Below are 22,073 nucleotides of genomic sequence, written 5' to 3' on the forward strand. Positions count from 1 at the left end.
ATGGCTAAAGTTTACTCTGCCTGTGCAACAGGTTTTACCTGAGTGGGACTCTTCACATTCCTGTACAGTGTTGGTTCCCCAAAAAGCTTAGAGGTCTCTACATTGGTTTTTATCAGACAAGATCCACACAAAGCACCACTAAGACTTTTGTATGATGGATTTTCAGGGACTTGAACAAGATCTTAAGTATTTTCTTTTAGATTTTGGAGAAGCATAACGAGACCGTCGGTAATTATCGGCATAAATTCGCTCAATTACATGGTGTTGGCCCAGCCTCTTAAAATCAACTCTGTTAAGAGAAAAGTGTCTTTTCCTCATTATGCATGTTGGTTGATGCTTTTAAGTTATTTTCCATTTACTCCTTAAAAAATGTTTCTTTACCAAAACAAAAATAATAGACCTCGATTCCCCTGAAATGAGCAACCGTGAGTGAAAAGTAATGACAGATGCTTAGGAGAAATGATGAGAAAAGACTCAAAAAGCAGAAACTTTCACATGGGTCCCAACCCACTAGACTGAAAAAAGACAAAAACCATCTTTAGTATAAAAAACTTTAAGAATTATATAGAAAGATTCTGAAAGTCACATTTCTATCTGAAATTGAATCTACATCACCAATACATTTTCCAATATCCTAAAAGATAAAAATCTTCTCAATGTTACAGATAAAAAATAAAAGAAAATCACACAGGTAAAACTAACTTCAGTTTAGAGTAAAATGAACAATAAAGTTAATGCAGCCATTTGAACAAAAAAAGGAAAACATCTCATTTTTAATCATAACTTGGCAAAATTCAGCAACATCTGAATTGTTGCCATCATACAATCAACAGTATTTTCTCCCTGAATCAGAAACTCAGGGGAAAGTAATGAAAGTATATTTAGATTCAAATTAGAATAACAATTTTTTTTCCCCAACTCTTTTGCGTTACAAACATAATGGCTACAAACTACTTAGATATAAAGTATTTTTTAATGCAAAAATAGAAAATTTAGCTCGTCTTCATAAAGAGACCAAGCTTTTGCATGTACGCCTAAAAGGCGTAACCAAACATCCTCTAACCAAAATAAATGAAGTAAAACAAAGTATAAGTACTAGAGATGTGCCGATCAGGGTTTTTCCTGCCGATACCGATCACCTGGGCCGATCACCGATACCGATCACATAATTATTATTTATTTTTTATCATAAACACTACCGGTTACATTATGTGGAAAAAGGAACCATGAATTCACCTTCATTTAGACAAAAACTTGTTTTTAATAACTTTTCCAAGAAGAAAACTAAACAAAACTGGCATTCTGCAAATTGTACTGCTATCGGTAATACTATCTTTAACAGACTGATAACATATGGAGGCTCTGAAGAGGCTAAATAATGTAAAGAGTCAAAATAAAACCTCTCAACATTGTCAAAAAAATTCCAGTATAAAACTTAACATTCAAAGGCAAATACAGGTTCCATTACAACAAACAATCCTGAGTTACTGAATGAAAACTTCCTGATAGCATGGCGGCTAGCTGATTACTGCTAGTTCTGAGTGGCTGTTTCTGACTGAGCGGAGTAATTATGCAGAGCAGGGAGGAGATTGATTATTTTTTTAGAGATTATGTGTCTCATGTTAGGACAGCGAAAGTTTTAATACGTATGTAAAATTTATTTTTTTTAGGTTAGATGCTGCAGCTTTAAGCAGAGGTTCGGTGTGAGAGTCACTACCAGGAGGAGCAGAAGTGGCGCTCTGTCTGTGAAATATTACTACCTGTATTGCGTAGCAGCAGTTCAACAGCGAGAGCAGAACCAGCGTCTTACATCGCAGCTCGGAGACTGAAATAATTTTGCGGGTTATTTGTTTAGCTTTCTGACCGTCATGCTAATCCGGGTGAGTGTTTGTAGCTGTGCGCTGTTATTACGCAATAGTCAGCCACACCCGTACCTCCTCTCAGGCTCCTACTGACTGACTACTGACCAGCTCTTCGTCTAACGAGTCCGTGAAGCCTCTACCTCCTGAGTATTACCACAGATGAGTTTATAGAGGGTATTCTGTTTAAGCTGGAAGCGAGAAAGATGCGTCTAGACTCTAACTACCTTCAGATCCTGAGATTATGACCTTTTACAGTAAATGGATCAGACATCCAAATAGCCCGTGGTAGCCCAACTCCAAAAACCACCCCAGTTAACAGTAGCTTTCTCCATCAATAACGTGCACTTGTTACAGTCTAGATAATTTTAGAGACTCTGCACGAGTACCAAGGTCATTATTTATCATAAAGAAACGTCTGAAGCCCCCCATTCCACTAGGATCATGAACATTGATTTTATGTTAAGTCATAGGAATAACAATTATGGTTAATTAATTTAACTGTCCACAACATCAAGTAGACTTTAATATTTTATTAGCAAGCTTTAGCAGGGGAAAATGACATACAGCTATTCCAATCAAAAACCAAAAGTTCAAAATATAAAAGAATTTTAGAAAACACACTTCCTTTCTAGTCCCTATACTGTGTCAATAAACCTTAAGAGAGGCTTTGGGATGCAGTTCCACTCTTTCCCAGATGCTGAGTTGATCTTGGCAGCACAAAACTTTAATATCCATGGTCAGGGACCCATCTTGCCATAGCAGAGTCCTTTTTGAAAATAAATCCAAAGTTGAACTGTAGAATGTTCTTCATGAGCTCAGTTCTTTATCCATAGGTGATCTTTGTCTATCCCCCATGTCTACTGCAGCATCGTTGAGATGTTTCTTGGGTTGAGAGTTGGGCAGATGTCGAATCAGAACCCCGGGTTGTGGATTATCGGATCTTGTTCCTTTCTAGAGCAGCGCGAATTCTTCACCTTCCCGTGGTTTCAGAGTATAGCCCCAATCTTGATCCTGCATCTTCTTATGGCCTGGCCTCGATGGCTGCTGGAACAAAGAACCCCGTTCTTCTCCTGCCTCTACTTTTTATACCCTCGGTATTTCAGCCGTGTGCACATCTGTGACTTACACAACCATCTACTTTGCATCTTGGTTGTGCTTGCACCATTACATCAGCCACTTTGGCTAACTTCCTCTTTTAACATCTTGTGCTTTCGCTTATTTCACAATCCCATTCCCTGGTTTTTCCATTCTCACATTTCTTGCTCTTACGCAACCCCTTTCATTGTGACACAGTATTAAGACATCTCATCTAACTTGAATAAGATCCTTCATTTATGATTTTTCACATTTACTCTTTAAATCACATACTTCATTACATTGATTAGTGGTACATTATTAAAATAAGGATTACACAAGTTTTAATCACATCAAATCATAATACTGAATTATTTGTTCCTTCTGGGTTTCTATCACAATACAGATTATATAGGTTTCGTTACAATAGGGATTATATAAATTTCAATCAACATTAAATCATGATTCAAGATTACTTTTTGCCTCTGGGCTTCTATGATCGGTTTTCTGTGTGTCCTGGAAAGATCTCAATCAGTTCCAACCAGGTTTCACGACAGCGCTGCTTTACCTGCAATCTGATCCTCCATATGTCTTTTTTACTGCAGTGAGCCTCGATGTAGCCAAACTCCGTCAAGTATGGCATTGTTTTTATGCCATATTAGCTTTGTCGTGTTTATACATTTTGACGTGCTTTCATTTTCTGCCGCAACACACAAACTTCCCCATTCACTCAGTGCATTATAGTTCCACATCGCTTAGGATTTGTTGCTGCGCGTTTGCGCAGTGTGAAGGAAAGAGGAGACCAGCTGCACAGGCAGGCTGCGAAATGAGAAGCAGGTGATCGGTATTGGCAACAAGAGCCAATGATGGCCAATCATACACTTTTTCACGGAAATCGGCCCGATTATGATCGGTGACCGAGCGATCGGCACACCTCTAATAAGTACAAATAGACAAACAATGACAGCTTTACAAGTCTAAATCTGAAAGAATCCAAATCCATAGTTACTTCCAGATAGACTATTAATATCTCACTAGACAAAAAAAAACATTAAAATGCATGCATAACTTCATAAGACTTACCATCTCATTTAACCATATTAAATGAAAAGATAAGAGAATAAAGTGAAAGTTTAGTGTTTTAGATAAACGTCCTATTTTAAATGTTTTTCTTCTCCAAGTTCCAACATTATAGAAATTTTACTCAGCTGTAATTACTCTGATTCCAAACTGTGAGATATTGTCTTTTTGTACTTGAGGGTCAGATTATGCTGCTCATCCTGTATGAGTCCTCATGTGATCAGTTAAATTTCTCTGATAACTGAAGCCTTTTCCACAGGTCCCACATAAGAAATAATTCCTATTTGAATTTGTGTGTATGTGACCAATTAAACTGCTATTGTGTTTGTAACTTTTTCCACAGGTCCCACAAGAGTAAGGCTTCTCATCTGTATGCGTCTTCATGTGGCAATATAAACTACTGTTTCTGAAACTTTTCCCACAGCTTGTACATTTGAAAGGCATCTAACCTGTATGTATTCTCATGTGACCAGTTAGAATTGATTTTTGATAGAAACCTTTTCCACAGGTCCACATAAGAAAGGCTTCTGACCTGTGTGAATCCTCATGTGATCAGTTAAATTTACTTTATTGGTAAACATTTTTTCACAGCTTGTACACAAGAAACACTTCACTCCTGTGTGAATTTTCTCATGTGAACAACTAACTGAAACTTCCATGGGAAACTTTTTCCACAGGTCACACACATCAGAAAGGCTTCTCTCCTGTATGAATCATCATGTGACGAAGTAAATTACACCTGGCTCTAAAACCTTTTTGACAGGTCATACATGAGAAAGGCATTTCACCTGTGTGAATCATCAAGTGACGAAGTAATTTAGCTTTGGTTATGAAACTTTTTTCACAAGTCACACATGAGAAAGGCTTCTCACCTGTGTGAATCTTCATGTGATGAAGTAAGTTTGATTTAAATCGGAAGCTTCTTCCACAAGTCTCACATGAGAAAGGCTTCTCACCTGTGTGACGTCTCATGTGAGAAAGTAAGTCAGCTTTGGTTATGAAACTTTTTCCACAGGTCTCGCATGAGAAAGGCTTCTCTCCTGTGTGAATCATCATGTGACGAAGTAAGTTTGATTTGAATCGGAAGCTTCTTCCACAAGTCTCACATGAGAAAGGCTCCTCTCCTGTGTGACGTCTCATGTGAGAAAGTAAGTCAGCTTTGGTTATGAAACTTTTTCCACAGGTCTCACATGAGAAAGGCTTCTCGCCTGTGTGACGTCTCATGTGAGAAAGTAAGTCAGCTTTGGTTATGAAACTTTTTCCACAGGTCTCACATGAGAAAGGCTTCTCTCCTGTGTGACGTCTCATGTGAGAAAGTAAGTCAGCTTTGGTTATGAAACTTTTTCCACAGGTCTCACATGAGAAAGGCTTCTCTCCTGTGTGACGTCTCATGTGAGAAAGTAAGTCAGCTTTGGTTATGAAACTTTTTCCACAGGTCTCACATGAGAAAGGCTTCTCTCCTGTGTGCCGTCTCATGTGAGAAAGTAAGTCAGCTTTGGTTATGAAACTTTTTCCACAGGTCTCACATGAAAAAGGCTTCTCTCCTGTGTGAATCATCATGTGACTAAGTAACTCAGATTTACATCGTGAAATTTTTCCACAAGTTGAACATGTCAAAGGTTTCTTGTCTGTATGAGTTCTCATGTGTGTTGTCAAGGAACTGCGTTGTGAAAAGGCTTCACCACAGATTTTACAAGAATATTGTTTTTGCTCTGGATGACCATTCTTGTGTGTTTTCTGTTTTTCATCTCTCTTTTTTCCTGAGTCCTCAGTTTTGCTTACTTCCTCCTCCTGATTCTCATCTTCAGAAGAACCATGAGAGATGAGTTGGTTCCGCTGTGGTTCTGTTTCTTTGCATATTTTCTGCACAGTAGAAGGAATCACCAAAGTGTCATCAGTCTCCAGTTTCAGCACAAGCTGCTCTTCATCCTGACTGATGCAGAGTTGCTTCTCTTTGAGCTGTTGATGTTCTGGTTCTTCTTGCTCCTGTTTTATCTGCAGAGATTCTGGTTCTTGTTTTATCTGGAAAGGTTCTGGTTCCTGTTTTATCTGTAGAGGTTCTGGTTCCTGTTTTATCTGCAGAGGTTCTGGATCCTCTTGTTTTAAAATGGAGTTCCCCTCCTGGCTGCCGAACTCATTGAGAACCCCGTCCTCTTTACACATGCAGCATTGACAGAGATCTGGACCAAAACACAAAACAAAAACTTTTCATTTCCAGTCAAATAATCAACCTTTAACTTTAATCCCTTTATGCATCTATACAGTTATTTCTTGGATTATTCTACACTTAGAAATTTTTATGTATGAAAATCAGTGAAAACATATTATTGATGTTTTCTGGCATAAAGTCAATTAAAGATTTCGGTAATTCTAAGTTCAGGTCCGATTTATCTTCTGACTACGAGGAAAAATGTGCTTGTATTTTTTAAAATCATGCATATGTAGATAACTCAACTCAAACTTAACACTCTAAGATTGAGAAAATAACAAAACTGTTTATTCTGACCAGAATCCTGAAACTCCCAGACAAACTGAGTGAAAAAAGGAGACTTACTGCTTATGAGCTGCAGGAGCAAAATGGTCACCGAGCATTGTTCACTGATCTGATTGCTTTTATAATAAAAGAAGTAAAAGTATAATCAGATCCAGTGTTTGGCAACATCCAAGGCCCACCAACTGGGAGCAACTCCAAAGTTTCAAGATCCAGCAAGCAAAGGAAGAAAGGAAGCAGTTTTGCCACAAATGTCAGCAAAATCAACTGAAAACAAGACCAAGTCTGCTGCTCTTCACAGCTGCTTGTATTGTTCACCAATAAATCATCTATTGGAAAACTGTATGCAGTTTAAAGCTAAAATGCATCTGGACAAGTTGACCTTCATTAAAACTTCTTGAAACTTTGGAGTAATCTTCACTCATCACCTGCTGCGCCGCCTAATCGTCCTGTGTTTCACATCATGTGTTGATTTTTCACTGTTCAGCGTCATATTCTCTGTTTTTATGCCATAATTCACATCTAGTTCGTCGCTCCGTTTTATGTCCCGCTTCTCCTATTTCAGAGTTTTCCGCAATGTGCGTGTTTTTTTTTTTTTTTACCTCCAAAGGTGCAGGGCGTATCGATGGGGAAAAGGCAGACTGACATAAATCTTTTAAACAACGGAAACAATTTCTGCATTCTGATTATTGAAATTTAAAAGTGCTGTGTTGTTCCATCACCCCCGTTTCATACCGGACCACTTACAGCACCGGTGTTGACGCTATAAAATGAACACTCTCTATCGTGGTATCACCCATGGAGGGATTTCTTTACTTAAATTTGTTCATTTTTCAGGGTGAGACAAAGTCAGGGTATCGTAATTTTAGCAATTACATGTTTATAAGAGCGATTTTCTGTTGTCCTTCCATGGAAGCGGGCAGCATCCAGACGGACAACAAAACACTTTTTAATACAAGTAGCTGCTTTGACATGATCACAGAACTGCCAAAACATATGTACAAAAATCCTCAATAAAACATAAAATATTAGAAAATCTGACACCAGACAAAGTAAATCACAGCAACGTCATCAGCCAATGTAACGCTGACCTGATGGTGAAGCTACTAGCAGGAGCGGAGCTGCGCCAAAAGCTACAAACACTGAATAGAAGAGCTGCCATGGATACAGTTGCAGCCAGGCATGATTTAATGTTACACAATACAGTTTTACCAAGTTGCTCAAAGTCTAAACTAGTATTGTTGTGCATTTAAGGTGTTAAGTTTACCTTCAACCAAACGCCCCCTAAAGGAATCCCAGTGCCCCCCTTTTGTAAAAATGTCCGCCAACTTCCCGTCTTGTCCTCTTTCCTCTAGCCATGCCCAGCGCCACTTGTTTTTAATTCCTTTCTCAAGTAAACGTGTTTCTTTACCAGGTGAGACAAACTCCATCTTCTTTCATATCGCATTTGATTTAACCACCGAACCGAACGCATGTGCTTCTTTTCTACAAACCGTTTTACAGTCATTGGTCAAGAACACGGGAGCTAGAATTCTGATTGGCAGACATCTTTGTCTATTATCTACAGTTTTGTTGAGGCGGGCCGTTTGGTCCAATGCTCGCTTTGCTTGAAAGTCTGGCCCCCAGACGGAGCACTTTACGCCTAAGTTTCAAACGTCTGACTAAATAAATCTTCCTTATTTTAATTGTAAGTAGTTCTTTAAATGTCCTGTGAGATGACATACTTACCCATGTATCCATAACAACCGGAACTTTCAATATGCAGCAAGTTATTTTCGCAATTTACCGTCTATTAAACGAGTGCCCCCCGGTTTAATTACACTTTCTGCAGCTGTAGCTGTGAAGTTGCCGTATTAACCCCATATTTTCTGGAAAGTGCAACGTCTCCCCTTACAGAAACCGTTGGAATTTTTCAGATAGCGCTACGTGTGGCGGAATTACGGTACTGCAAATTTAGATGTGTCGCCTCCGGTCTAAAAGGGTCCGGGAGACTACAGTTTGGTTGAGGCGGACCGTTTGGTCAAAAGCCGGAAATCCGGCCCCCGGCCGGAGCTCTTTAAATCCTGCAGTTAATTTAATTCTGTAAAACATTAATCCTAATTTGGTCTCACACATTGTTTCCTTTAATCTGTCTTCTCCAGCTTTTCTCCACTTTCGTGCCTCATATAATTAGTAAATCGTGAAGTAGTTTCGCACCTATCCGGTGTAAGATGATCTTCGGTGTCCGGGTAAAATCCAGCAGTCTGCGCTGATCCTCCATCTTTTCCTCGGACTTAACGGTTATTTCCTCCAACTCTGTGAATGATATTCCAGCAGGAGTTAACAGCTCGTTGTTAAACTCTCTCTGAGGCGGAACTGAAGAGATTTTTAAAGCAAATAGTCACATATTTACCTAAAACTAGCGATGTGGTTTCTGTACAGAAGCTTCTGGAAATGTGTCGAGTAAACCAGGAAGAGCAGGATGTGACGTTGGAAACCGCGTGAGCGGGCCGTAACCACGTGACTGAGCCAGACCCTGTTTCTCAGTTTTCTTCTGAACAGATATGGGACTAAAACGCTGCAGTTTCACCCGCGTTACATTTACTTGTTTTACCATAGTCTATAATGTCAAAAATAAAATAAAAAAATGATTTGTAATGTTTTAAGAGGTTGTCATGTCCAAACTAACTTTCATAATATATAAACTCACCTGTACTGAGGAGTTATGTAGCTTTACATTAACACGAAGATACTAACCAGCTGATACTAACAAATCCTTTGTTTAGTTTGGTTTTGCTGTTTTTTTTTTTTTTTTACTTTTAAAGTTCATAGTTGGATGTCTAAAGAACCTACATGATTTTTCTGTCATTTATGGTTCATAATCCGTTTTAAAAATGTCTCAGGTTTTAGCAGATTTTCTTACTGAAACTATTTTCTTGCATCGTTGTTTATGGTTCTGAAACAAATTCTCTATGTAGCAGTTGTGCTGATTTGATTCCAGCGTTTCGATTAATGTGAAGAGCGACATCTAGTGGTCAATCTGTAGCGCTGCATTTGATTACAAAAATGATGGACATGTAGTTATTACAAACAGACCCTCACAAAATACAATGGTTTTAATCTCAAACCTGTAAATTTAAGCTGACCTTGGAGCAAGATTCTTTCTTAACATTTGTTTAACAATAATCATAAAATACCAACTTTAAAACAACCACAGGTGAAACAAAGGCTTGAAAATAAATACAATCTACAAACATACATTCAACATGTAACATGGAAACGATAAAAGATTAAACAATAAAAACACAAATCAGACTTTACGTGTCCAGGATGAGGACTGCAGACATACTAGTAGTTCAGCTCAACCTTAAAATACAAAGAGGCTTTTGAAGAGTGACATCTGCTGGTCTTCTGTGAAGAAGCTATGAATCAGTTTTATACGTCAATCACTTGAGCCTGTAACCACGTGGTTGACAATCAGGCCAGAAGTTCATGGCCTTATTGTCAACCCAGGAAAACACCAATTTGGCCAACAAGTCAGACTTTTTGAACCACCATGAGTGACACCAATCCAAACCTTTATTTGTGAAGGATTCTCCTGAAATAAGCAACTATGAGCGAAAAGTAAATAAAAATACTGGCTTAAAAAGACAGAAACTTGGGAGAAATGAGAGAAAAGACTCAAGAAGCAGAAACTTTCACATGGGTCCCAACCCACTACTAGAGAAAAAAGACAAAGACCATCATTGGTATTAAAAAACTTTATTATCTAAGAATTATACAGAAAGTTTTTGATAGTCACATTTCTATTTGAAATTGAATCTGCATCACCAATATATTTCTAATATCCTATCAAATAAAAACCTTCTCAAAGAGTGTTACAGATTTTATTTTAATCACCCGGGTAAAAATAACTCCAGTTTAAAGTAAAATTAAAGTAAAATTCCATAGAAAGAATGCTAAACATTTCTTTATAATAAACCTGCTAATACTCTTTGCTAAAATTTATATTCATAAATGCAAATCTGCTAATAAAACACCTTGTTTCTCTTTTTTCATTAAAGATATAGAACTATATATCAAATCAATAACATTTTCATTTAAATAAAGTTCTTTGAAAAAATAAAAAAATAAAAAATAATTTGTTCTTGGAGCAGGATGTGACGTTTGAAGTCGCGCGAGCGGGCCGTACCACATGACTGATTCCGGAACTGCTTCCGGGTAAATATGGCGCTGAAACACTGCTGTTTCATCCCCGTTACATTTACTTGTTTTAGGATTTTACAGGGAATTGTCAGACAACTTTAGTTCACAACAAACAGTAGCAGTTCACTAAAAACAATCTGACTCGTTATTCTTTCTACAAGGAAAAGTTTCAGTTCTGAAAATATTTTTGAAAATGGCTTTAATTAAAACTCCTTTACAGAATCACTGGGTTATTATGGCACTAAAGCAGGATAAGTAGTTCATAGGAGACTGCTTTATTTGTAAATGTAAAAAAAAAAAAAAATATATATATATATATATATATAGTGAGATAAGGCGGCTAACTGGAGTTCAACGTAGCGAACGTTCCAGATTATAGAACAGTTTTTGGTGAATTATAAAAAAGAAAACGTTTTTGGTGAATAAAGTGGAGTAGACTTGCTACTTGTCAGATGACGAAAAACGTTGAACGTATCGTGAGGTAATGAAATACAACAGACACTGACAGGCCTCTGCGTCTGCCTTTTCTCTGAAGAACTACACATTATTCAGGTGGATGTGAAAACATAGATCAGTGAACCCCCCCACAAAGGAAGGAACGTCAGGGTAAAGGAGCGACGCTCACTCGCTGCCCCCCCCAGTCTGTCGCAGGGCAACACAGAGACACACAGGACAAACAACCATACACACATCTCACAATTTTGTAATTTATCATAGTTTATTAAACTCTGAAAGCTGAGAGGCTTTGTTAATATTCTGTCCTAGAATGCGGTTAGATGGGCCCTTTTATCTTTTTTGAGCACCTGCCCCTTTAGTGGCCTCTGCACGGCCCTGGGCTGCAGTGTGAACGCACCCTACATTTTGTCACACCCCCATCATGTCTTTGTCAAAGACTGCAGTTCATGTATTGGAGAAATAATTAAATGTTGATGACATTTGAGGATATTTTTTAAATGTTTTTTGTGGAATCCTTTATGCGGCCCAGCCTCACTCAGACTCTGCCTCCAGTGGCCCCCGGGCGGGTAAATGGAGCTTGAGACCCCAGTTCTAGAGGCATTTGTTCTAGCGTTGGGTAAATGTATCTTGAAGGTGCTTAATAAGTAAGCTTAATATGTGCTTAATAAGAAAATAACATTTTGTTTATGACTCAAAGTTTTGGTTGTCATTCTCACATGACGTCGTGGGCAGGGCCTAAAATCAAAACAAAAGATTTATGATGTGAGCAAATAAAAGTTTATGTTTAGTAAAAATGAGTTATTTAATTTAAAAAAAGTATTTTAAACAAAACTTTTTATTTTTTTAAAGAATCATTAAAATTCCAAAAGTTTTGATTACAATTTTATTTTACTTAACTGAGGTAAATAAAAGTAAATAAAAGTCCAACAAGGATATTCATTGAGAATTAAAAACAACTCGCCCTGAACTATCATGATAGATATAATGTATGTAATATTCAATCAAGCTGCTTCTCTCCAATAAAGGTTTGTCATTAATGACAGGGAAAAAACTCAATACAAACTTTAAGTAAGTTTAGGGTCTGGTTCTCAGCATATGCAGTTAAATTTGTTTCACAATTATTCAATGGAGAAAAAAAACTAACCTCAGTGAAGTAAATTGTTATCAAAACATTTGGAATTGTAATGATTTCTTTTTTTAAACTAAAAGTTTTTTTTAAATTTAATTAAATAACTCATTTTTGTCTCATGAACTTACAAAAGTGGTTTGCAAAACAAACTTTTATTTGCACACATCAGGAATCTTTTGTTGCGATGTTTAGGCCCTGGACGCGACGTCATGTGAGAATCGCAAGCAAAACTTTGAATCACAAAGATAAACTTTGGATAGCAAGAAAAGATTTGTGAAAAAGTTTGTTTTACTAATAAATTTTTCACTTCATGAGACAGAAATTTGTGATTTTAATTTAAATAAAAGTTTTTTAAGCCAAACTTTTTTGTTGAAAAAAATTGTTACAATTAAAAATGTTTTGATCACCATTATATGTAATTGAGGTTAGTTTTTTTATAGAATAATTGTGAAACAAATTGAACCCCAAAGCAGAGGTCTCATTTTCTCTGAAATTAATATTATGTTGTGCTACGAACTGAAAATCATATTGGTTTAAACACAAGGGTAAAGAATTGGTAATGTGGTTTAATATAGTGTTCTGATCATAATTCATTATATTTTGCTTTTTTCAGTTCAAAGATGCCACATAAAGAAAGACGTCAGAAACAAAAAAGAAAAAAAACAGAAAGGATCTGCTAATAACTCTAGTTGTACATCTCACCATATTTGTAATTTATCATTGTTTATTAAACTCTGAAAGCTCTGTGACTTTCTTCATATTCTGTCCTAAAATGTGGCTAGATGTGCCCTTTTTTGAGCACCTGCCCCTTTGCTGGTCTCTGCACGGCCCTGGATGTTGTTGAGCGTGGGGGAAGCCGGAGCGCCCGGAATGAACCCACAGTAACACGGAGAGACATTTCTCACCGTGCAGTCCTGCTTTTTAATATTAAAATGCCCAATTAAAAATGACACCAGCTCTTTTTCCAGTTCCTGTTGTTTCCAATTCTACAGGAATCTTTCCTGTTATGTTTTCAGGTTTTTCAATGGATGAAGACGAGTACTGACATTGTTGAACGTGGGGGAAGCCGGAGCGCCCGGAGTGAACCCACACCTACACGGTGAGACATTTCCCACCGTGCAGTCCTGCTTTTTAATATTAAAATGACCAATTAACAATAGCACCTCTTGTTCCCATTCCCACCAATCAGCAACCCCCTTTTACACATAATTTACTGGAGATATGAGCCACTATATCTCTACTCTGGATGGACTTAAGATCTGCCTTTAAACTGGCGGAGGCAGGATGGAGTTAACCTCTTTTTTATTCTCCTCCATAGTGACATTTTTTTCTCGGGCTTCTCTTTGTCATTGTTTTGCTCTGCTGTCTCTTCGGCTAGAGGTTCTGTTTCGATATTTAGTTGGGTCTCAAGGTGTGATGGAAAGGGGTCAGTTTGTGTGGAATTTGTTTGTTGAGGTGTTTTGATCTCTCTGTTTGCGTCACATATATTCATCTCTGTTTGGGTGCTAATTGTGTTTTGTCCTGGTTTTATCTCTCTTTTTGCTTCACATTCATTCATCTCCGTTTGGGTGCTAATTGTGTTTTGATGGGGTTTGATCTCTCTTTTATCTTCAAATTCATTCAACTCCGTTTGGGTGCTAATTGTGTTTTGATGGGGTTTGATGTCTCTTTTATCTTCACATTCATTCATCTCCGTTTGGGTGCTAATTGTGTTTTGATGGGGTTTGATGTCTCTTTTGGCTTCACATTCATTAATCTCTGTTTGGGTGCTAATTGTGTTTTGTCCTGGTTTTATCTCTCTTTTGGCTTCACATTCATGAATCTCTGTTTGGGTGCTAATTGTGTTTTGTCCTGGTTTGATGTTTTTGCCGGCTTCACATACGTTAATGTCTGTTTGGGTCCAAATCGTTCGATTCACCGTTTTTTGATCATTAGTTTTCTGAGCAGCCTCATCCATTTGAATTAAATCGACTCCGTGACGAAATATCCTGTGCTCTACATTTTGACGGATGTCTCCCTGAATTTGAGAAGACATTGAATTGCAGCTTTGTTTTCTCTCTGGTATTCCTTTTCTCAACAGATTTTTTTGGTGTCTGAGCTGAGCGTTTAGTTTTCGATTGGCATCATACATCTCGTCAAGCTGTGCCATCAAGTATTTTTGCACTCTAATGTACTCCATTTCAATTTCTTTAAATTTGGCAAGACATGTGCAGTCTAATTTGGTTTCTTTTTTCAAGGACGCCGGCTCAACATGTTCTTTTGGTTGCATATTTTCAGTCAAAGATGAAGTGATCTGCTGCTCAATGTCTCCAGTAGACTTCTTTTGCTCCTGCATCTCTAACCAGAGAGCAAATGGCACCTTCTTCTTCTTCCTGGGCTTGAGTGGCTTGGGTATTTGTAATTCTTTCTCAATGTCTTCGAGTGTGACCTCTTCAGCTCCAGGTTGGTCGGACTGCATTTTAATCGTTGCTTGTTTAACGTTCTAAAAACTCCTCTAAAAACTCAAAGATTTCGCGTTTAGTTTGGTGTCAATCTCTAAAAGAAATGTGAACCAAATAAAGTTGAAATCGTATTGCGAACTGCTCAATAAATTCTCAAGAGAAATGTATCACCAACGGCTGCTAACAGGTTGTGATGAAAAGAGATCCATGTGATGAGCTTTTATAATCGCTGGTGATGTCACAGTCCTGCATTTGGAGTTCTATTGTGATGTCACCTCATGATGTCACAGTTCCGTTTGATATTCAGAGCGGGTTGTCCGATGAAGTTTTTCCTATGATGCGCCATGTTACCTGACTGCAGAAAGACTAAGTGGGTTTTTAAACTGTCACTGGTTGCCATAGTTACAAACCATTGCTTTGTTTTAATGTTGCTTAGCATGTTGTCAGCGTAGCTAAGGACAGCATTGGTTTTTATCAGACAAGATCCACTAAGACTTTTGTATGATGGACTTCCAGTCATTTGTCTTGTTTCAGGGACCTGGAACCGTCGGTAATTATCGGCATAAATCCGCTCATAATCACACGGTGTTGACCCAGCCTCTTAAAATCAACTCTATTAAGAGAAAAGTTTCTTTTCCTCATTATGCATGTTGGTTGATGCATTTAAGTTATTTTCCATTTGCATTCTCCTGAAATAAGCAACTGTGAGTGAAAAGTAAAGGAAAATACTGGCTTAAAAAAACGACAGATGCTTAGGAGAAATGATGAGAAAAGACTCAAGAAGCAGAAACTTTCACATGGGTCCCAACCCACGAGACTGAAAAAAGACAAAAACCATCTTTAGTATAAAAAACTTTAAGAATTATAAAGAAAGTTTCTGAAAGTCACACTTCTATCTGAAATTGAATCTGTATCACCAATACATTTTCTAATATCCTAAAAAATAAAATTCTTCTCAAAGAATGTTACGGACAAAAAATAAAAGAAAATCACACAGGTAAAAATAACTTCAGTTTAGAGTAAAATGAACAATAAAGTCAATGCAGCCATTTTAACAAATAAGGAAAACATCTCATGTTTAATTATAACTTGGCAAAATTCAGCAACATCTGAATTGTTGCCATCATACAATCAACAGTATTTTCTCCCTGAATCAGAAACTCAGGGGAAAGTAATGAAAGTATATTTAGATTCAAATTAGAATAACAAATTTTTTCAACTCTTGTGTTACAAACATAATGGCTACAAACTACTTAAATATAAAGTATTTTGTAATGCAAAAATAGAAAATTTAGCTCATCTTGATAAAGAGACCAAGCTTTTGCATGTACTCTAAATGGCTGCAGAACAACACCTGATTTAATTTGGTTACGCCTAAAAAGGCGTAACCAAATTGAAGTAAAACAAAGTATAAGTACAAATATTACAATGACAGTTTTACAAGTCTAAATCTGAAAGAATCCAAATATCCATTGTTACTTCCAGATAGACTATTAATATCTCACTAGACAAAAAAAAAACATTAAAATGCATGCATAACTTCATAAGACTTACTATCTCATTTAATCATTTTAAATGAAAAGATAAAACTGACAGAATAAAGTGAACGTTTAGTGTTTTAGATAAACTTCCTATTTTAAATGCTTTTCTTCTCCAAGTTCCAACATTATAGAAATGTTACTCAGCTGTAATTACTCTGATTCCAAACTGAGTTGTGTTTTGGCACTTGAGTGTCAGATTCTGCTGCTCATCCTGTATGAGTCTTCATGTGATCAGTTAAATTTCTCTGATAACTGAAGCCTTTTCCACAGGTCCCACATAAGAAATTATTCCTATTTGAATGTGTGTGTATGTGACCAATTAAACTGCTTTTGTGTTTGTAACTTTTTCCACAGGTCCCACACGAGAAAGGCTTCTCATCTGTATGAGTCTTCATGTGAATAGTTAAATTACCTTTTTGACGGAAGCTTTTTCCACAGGTCCCACAAGAGTAAGGCTTCTCATCTGTATGCGTCTTCATGTGGCAATATAAACAACTACTGTTTCTGAAACTTTTCCCACAGCTTGTACATTTGAAAGGCATCTCACCTGTATGTATTCTCATGTGACCAGTTAGAATTGATTTTCGATAGAAACCTTTTCCACAGGTCCCACATAAGAAAGGCTTCTGACCTGTGTGAATCCTCATGTGATCAGTTAAATTTAATTTACTGGTAAACCTTTTTTCACAGCTTGTACACGAGAAACACTTCTCTCCTGTGTGACTCTTTATGTGAACAACTAACTGAGACTTCCATGGGAAACTTTTTCCACAGGTCACACATGAGAAAGGCCTCTCTCCTGTATGACTCATCAAGTGACGAAGTAATTTAGCTTTGGTTATGAAACTTTTTTCACAAGTCACACATGAGAAAGGCTTCTCACCTGTGTGAATCATCATATGATGAAGTAAGTTTGATTTGAATCGGAAGCTTCTTCCACAAGTCACACATGAAAAAGGCTTCTCACCTGTGTGACATCTCATGTGAGAAAGTAAGTCAGCTTTGGTTATGAAACTTTTTCCACAGGTCTCACATGAGAAAGGCTTCTCTCCTGTGTGACGTCTCATGTGAGAAAGTAAGTCAGCATTGGTTTTGAAACTTTTTCCACAAGTCACACATGATAAAGGCTTCTCTCCTGTGTGAATCATCATGTGACGAAGTAACTCTGATTTGCATCGTGAACTTTTTCCACAAGTTGAACATGTCAAAGGTTTCTTGCCTGAATGAGTTCTCATGTGTGTTGTCAAGGAACTGCTTTGAGAAAAGGCTTCACCACAGACTTTACAAGAATATTGTTTTTGGTCTGGATGAGCTTTCTTGTGCGTTTTCTGTTTTGAACTCTCAGTTTTACCTTTCTGCTGTTTGGTTCTCTGATATCTCTGATGTTTCTGTTTTTCATCTATCTTATTTCCTGAGTCTTCAGTTTTGCTTCCTTCCTCATCCTGGTTCTCATCTTCAGAAGAACCGTGAGAGATGAGTTGGTTCCTCTGTGGTTCTGTTTCTTTGCAAATTCTCTGCACAGCAGATTGTATCACCAAAATGTCATCAGTCTCCAGTTTCAGCACAAGCTGCTCTTCATCCTGACTGATGGAGAGTTGCTTCTCTTCCTCTTTTAGCTGTTGATGTTCTGGTTCTTCTTGCTCCTGTTTTATCTGCAGAGGTTCTGGTTCCTGTTTTATCTGTAGAGGTTCTGGTTCCTGTGTTATCTGCAGAGGTTCTGGTTCCTGTGTTATCTGCAGAGGTTCTGGTTCCTGATTTATCTGCAGAGGTTCTGGCTCTTGTTTTATCTGTAGAGGTTCTGGTTCCTGTTTTATCTGTAGAGGTTCTGGTTCCTGTTTTATCTGTAGGGGTTCTGGTTCCTGTTTTATCTGTAGAGGTTCTGGTTCCTGTGTTATCTGCAGAGGTTCTGGCTCTTGTTTTATCTGTAGAGGTTCTGGTTCCTGTTTTATCTGCAGAGGTTCTGGTTCCTGTTTTATCTGTAGAGGTTCTGGTTCCTGTTTTATCTGTAGAGGTTCTGGTTCCTGTTTTATCTGCAGAGGTTCTGGTTCCTCTTGTTTTAAAGAGGAGTTCCCCTCTTGGTTGCTGAGCTCATTGTGAACCCCGTCCTCTTTACACACGCAGCATTGATGGAGATCTGGACAAAAACACAAAACAATAACTTTTAATTTTGAGTCAAATAATCAAACTTTAACTTTAATCCCTTGATGCATCTATGCAGCTATTTCTTGGATTATTCTAAACTTAGAAATGTGTATGTATGAAAATCAGTCAAAACATTATTGAAGTTCTCTGGCATATAGCAAATAAAAGACTGGTAATTCTAAGTTCAGGTCCAATTTATCTTCTGACAATGAGGAAACATGTCCTTGTATTTTTTTAAATCATGCATATGTAGATATCTCACTTTAACTCAACTCAAACTTAACACTCTAAGATTGAGAAAATAACAAAATGTTTATTTTGACCAGAATGAACATACGGTATGTTGAGACCGCAGTGCACTGCAACCTCAACTCCAAACCGGTCGATCAGTTCTGCATGTGACCACCAGGCATATTATGTTCAGTCAGGCTCAGCTTATCTCCACTGAGAAGCAGGATTTCCCCCAGAGTATCACCTTTAGCTGCCAGGCTAAGCTTTGCTTGTTTATGTTTTTAGGTGGGGGGGGGAATAGTGTTTTCTTTTTCCATTGTTAATAAAGAGCACTGCAAACGTATCTGTTGTTATGAGTGTTTCACTGGAGGAGCAGAATTATTCCTAAAAGATGGATTTATAGTCGATGCATGTAAACTTCCACCAATCACAGCCCTTCTACCTCCTGCACCGGTGCTGTAAGTGTTTCGGTATGAAACGGTGTGATAGAACAACACAGCACTTTTAAATTTCAATAATCAGAATACCGAAATGGTTTCTGTTGTTTTAAAAGGTTTATGTCAGCCTGCCTTTTTCGATACGCTTCCCGACTGCCCTGCACCTTAGGGGTTAAAAAAAAAACGACACCACATTGCGCAAAACTCTGAAACAGGAGAAGCGGGATATAAAACGGAGCAACGAACTAGATGTGAATTATGGCATAAAAACAGAGAATCCAAAGCTGAACAGTGAAAAATCAACACATGATGTGAAACACGTGACGATTAGGCGGCGCAGCAGGTGTGAGTGAAGATTACTGATGGTCAATAAACGATCAAATAAATCTAGCAACAGGAAATAAACTAAAGTGAATATAGCAATAAAACAAGAGAGGATAATACTAATCAAAGGAAACTAAATGGAAATGAATGAAGAACAAAATGCAAGAATAAACTAAGAGACTAAAGTAAATACAGAGGAATAAACTGGTATGGCAAGACCTTTCGAGCAATAATTAATACAGAGACTGTATGGCAAGAATAAACAGACACTATTTCCAGATAAAAGGTAAAATAATATTGTTGAAGTGCCATGGGTTTAAGACCATATCTGGTACTGAGAATAAATACACTGCTCAAAAAAATAAAGGGAACACTTAAACAACACAATATATCTCCAAGTAAATCAAACTTCTGTGAAATCAAACTGTCCAGCAACACTGATTGACAATCAATTTCCCCTGCTGTTGTGCAAATGGAATAGACAACAGATGGAAATTATTGGCAATTAGCAAGACACACTCAATAAAGGAGAGGTTCTGCAGGTGGGGACCACAAACCACTTCTCAGTACCTATGCTGTCTGGATGATGTTTTGGTCAGTTTTGAATGTTGGTGGTGCTTTCACACTCGTGGTAGCATGAGACGAACTCTACAACCCACACAAGTGGCTCAGGTAGTGCAGCTCATCCAGGATGGCACATCAATGCGAGCTGTGGCAAGAAGGTTTGCTGTGTCTGTCAGCGTAGTGTCCAGAGGCTGGAGGCGCTACCAGGAGACAGGACAGGACACCAGCAGAAGTGGAGGAGGCCGTAGGAGGGCAACAACCCAGCAGCAGGACCGCTACCTCCCCCTTTGTGCAAGAAGGAACAGGAGGAGCACTGCCAGAGCCCTGCAAAATGACCTCCAGCAGGCCACAAATGTGCATGTGTCTGCACAAACGGTTAGAAACCGACTCCATGAGGATGGTATGAGGGCCCGACTTCCACAGATGGCAGTTGTGCTCACAGCCCAGCACCGTGCAGGACGCTTGGCATTTGCCAGAGAACATCAGGATTGGCAAATTCGCCACTGGCGCCTTGTGCTCTTCACAGATGAAAGCAGGTTCACACTGAGCACATGTGACAGATGTGACAGAGTCTGGAGACGCCGTGGAGAGCGGTCTGCTGCCTGCAACATCCTTCAGCATTACCGGTTTGGCAGTGGGTTAGTAATGGTGTGGGGTGGCATTTCTTTGGAGGGCCGCACAGCCCTCCATGTGCTCACCAGAGGTAGCCTGACTGCCATTAGGTAGAGATGAGATCCTCAGACCCCTTGTGAGACCATATGCTGGTGCGGTTGGCCCTGGGTTCCTCCTAATGCAGGACAATGCTAGACCTCATGTGGCTGGAGTGTGTCAGCAGTTCCTGCAAGATGAAGGCATTGAAGCTATGGACTGGCCCGCCCGTTCCCCAGACCTGAATCCGATTGAGCACATCTGGGACATCATGTCTCGCTCCATCCACCAACAGACCACAGACTGTCCAGGAGTTGGCGGATGCTTTAGTCCAGGTCTGGGAGGAGATCCCTCAGGAGACCATCCGCCACCTCATCAGGAGCATGCCCAGGCGTTGTAGGGAGGTCATACAGGCACGTGGAGGCCACACACAATACTGAGCCTCATTTTGACTTGTTTTAAGGACATTACATTAAAGTTGGATCAGCCTGTATTGTGTTTTTCACTTTAATTTTTTGTGTGGCTCCAAATCAGGCCACCATTGGTTAATAAATTTGATTTCCATTGATGATTTTTGTGTGATTTTGTTGTCAGCACATTCAACTTTGTACAGAACAAAGTATTCAATGAGAATATTTCATTCATTCAATATTATTTTTCATGTCAGTGTTAATGTCATGAGGCTGATGACTCCATGGCACTTTGAATTTGACTCATTAGGATTTGATTAAGAACCAGATTTGTTCTTTGTAATTTCTGTCCAGTAAAACTATTAATCTATAAATCAATAGACAGGTCTCTATAAAGATATAATTCATGTTTCTGTCTCATATTTGTATGGCATTAAAATGATCTGGAACTTTTGTTTTTCCACTGAAAGCTCTGGTTTGCACAATAAATGCCATGTGGGTGAAGTTTTATGGATGATGCTCTGATGTCCCATTCTCCTGAAGGCAGCACAGAGCTGCACCACCAGAAACTGACAAACACTGAAGAGAAGAAGAGCTATGATTAATGTAGTTACAGTTCCATCCATGTTTTAATGCTGCAGAGCTCAGTCGTTTTGCAAATAGTTCAAAGTTTAAACTGGCATGTTGAACATCTTTTATCTACTCATTTGTGTAAGATTTAACAACTAGAAAATGTCACAAAATAAGAATATTGTTTCCACTCTGATTGGCTGTTGTTAGTCCTACCAATTTTAACTTGAATGTTCATTGCATTTTTCGTAGATGCCTATGAAAATAATTTCTATTCCCATGACTTTTTTGTTCTCTGGGAAATTATTTTTGATGATAAATACAGACACAAGCATAAAAACCAAAACATCTACAATAGTGATAGTAATATTAATTATAAAAGAATGGTCAGTGCAAAGTAGCCTGCAAATTCTTTGGTGGGGGGCGGTGAGGGACCTGGATAAAGGCTAGGGGGGCGCTGGCCCAAAAAAGGTTGAGAAACACTGAGC

At 38.3% G+C, this 22,073-nt stretch overlaps 1 protein-coding gene, 1 long non-coding RNA gene and 1 pseudogene across 5 annotated transcripts in view; all 3 read right to left on the reverse strand.

Moving 5' to 3' along the window:
• Positions 1-2,377: 2,377 nt before the first annotated feature.
• LOC145548800 (uncharacterized) lies at positions 2,378-4,202 on the reverse strand. Its single transcript, XR_014084798.1, has 2 exons — positions 3,289-4,202; positions 2,378-3,171 (listed from the first exon to the last, which is right to left on the reverse strand). It is a non-coding gene; the product is annotated as an uncharacterized LOC145548800 (long non-coding RNA).
• Positions 4,203-4,567: 365 nt separating this feature from the next.
• Positions 4,568-9,152, reverse strand: LOC103480782 (uncharacterized; annotated as a pseudogene). Its single transcript, XR_014084796.1, has 3 exons — positions 8,900-9,152; positions 8,704-8,802; positions 4,568-6,196 (listed from the first exon to the last, which is right to left on the reverse strand). The product of XR_014084796.1 is annotated as an uncharacterized LOC103480782 (transcript).
• A 2,850-nt stretch (positions 9,153-12,002) lies between these two features.
• Positions 12,003-22,073, reverse strand: part of LOC103481198 (uncharacterized) — a 40,061-nt gene continuing 29,990 nt past the window's right edge. For all 3 annotated transcript variants that reach the window (XM_081599764.1, XM_081599766.1, XM_081599765.1), the window contains exon 2: positions 12,003-18,393. In XM_081599764.1, coding sequence (XP_081455890.1) covers positions 16,466-18,393 — 1,928 coding nt within the window. In that variant the 3' untranslated portion in view covers positions 12,003-16,465. The remainder of the gene's footprint in view (positions 18,394-22,073) is intronic.

The sequence above is a fragment of the Poecilia reticulata genome, chromosome 18 (genome assembly GCF_904066995.2).
Source record: "Poecilia reticulata chromosome 18, P_reticulata-male-v2, whole genome shotgun sequence".
Taxonomy (NCBI): domain Eukaryota; kingdom Metazoa; phylum Chordata; class Actinopteri; order Cyprinodontiformes; family Poeciliidae; genus Poecilia; species Poecilia reticulata.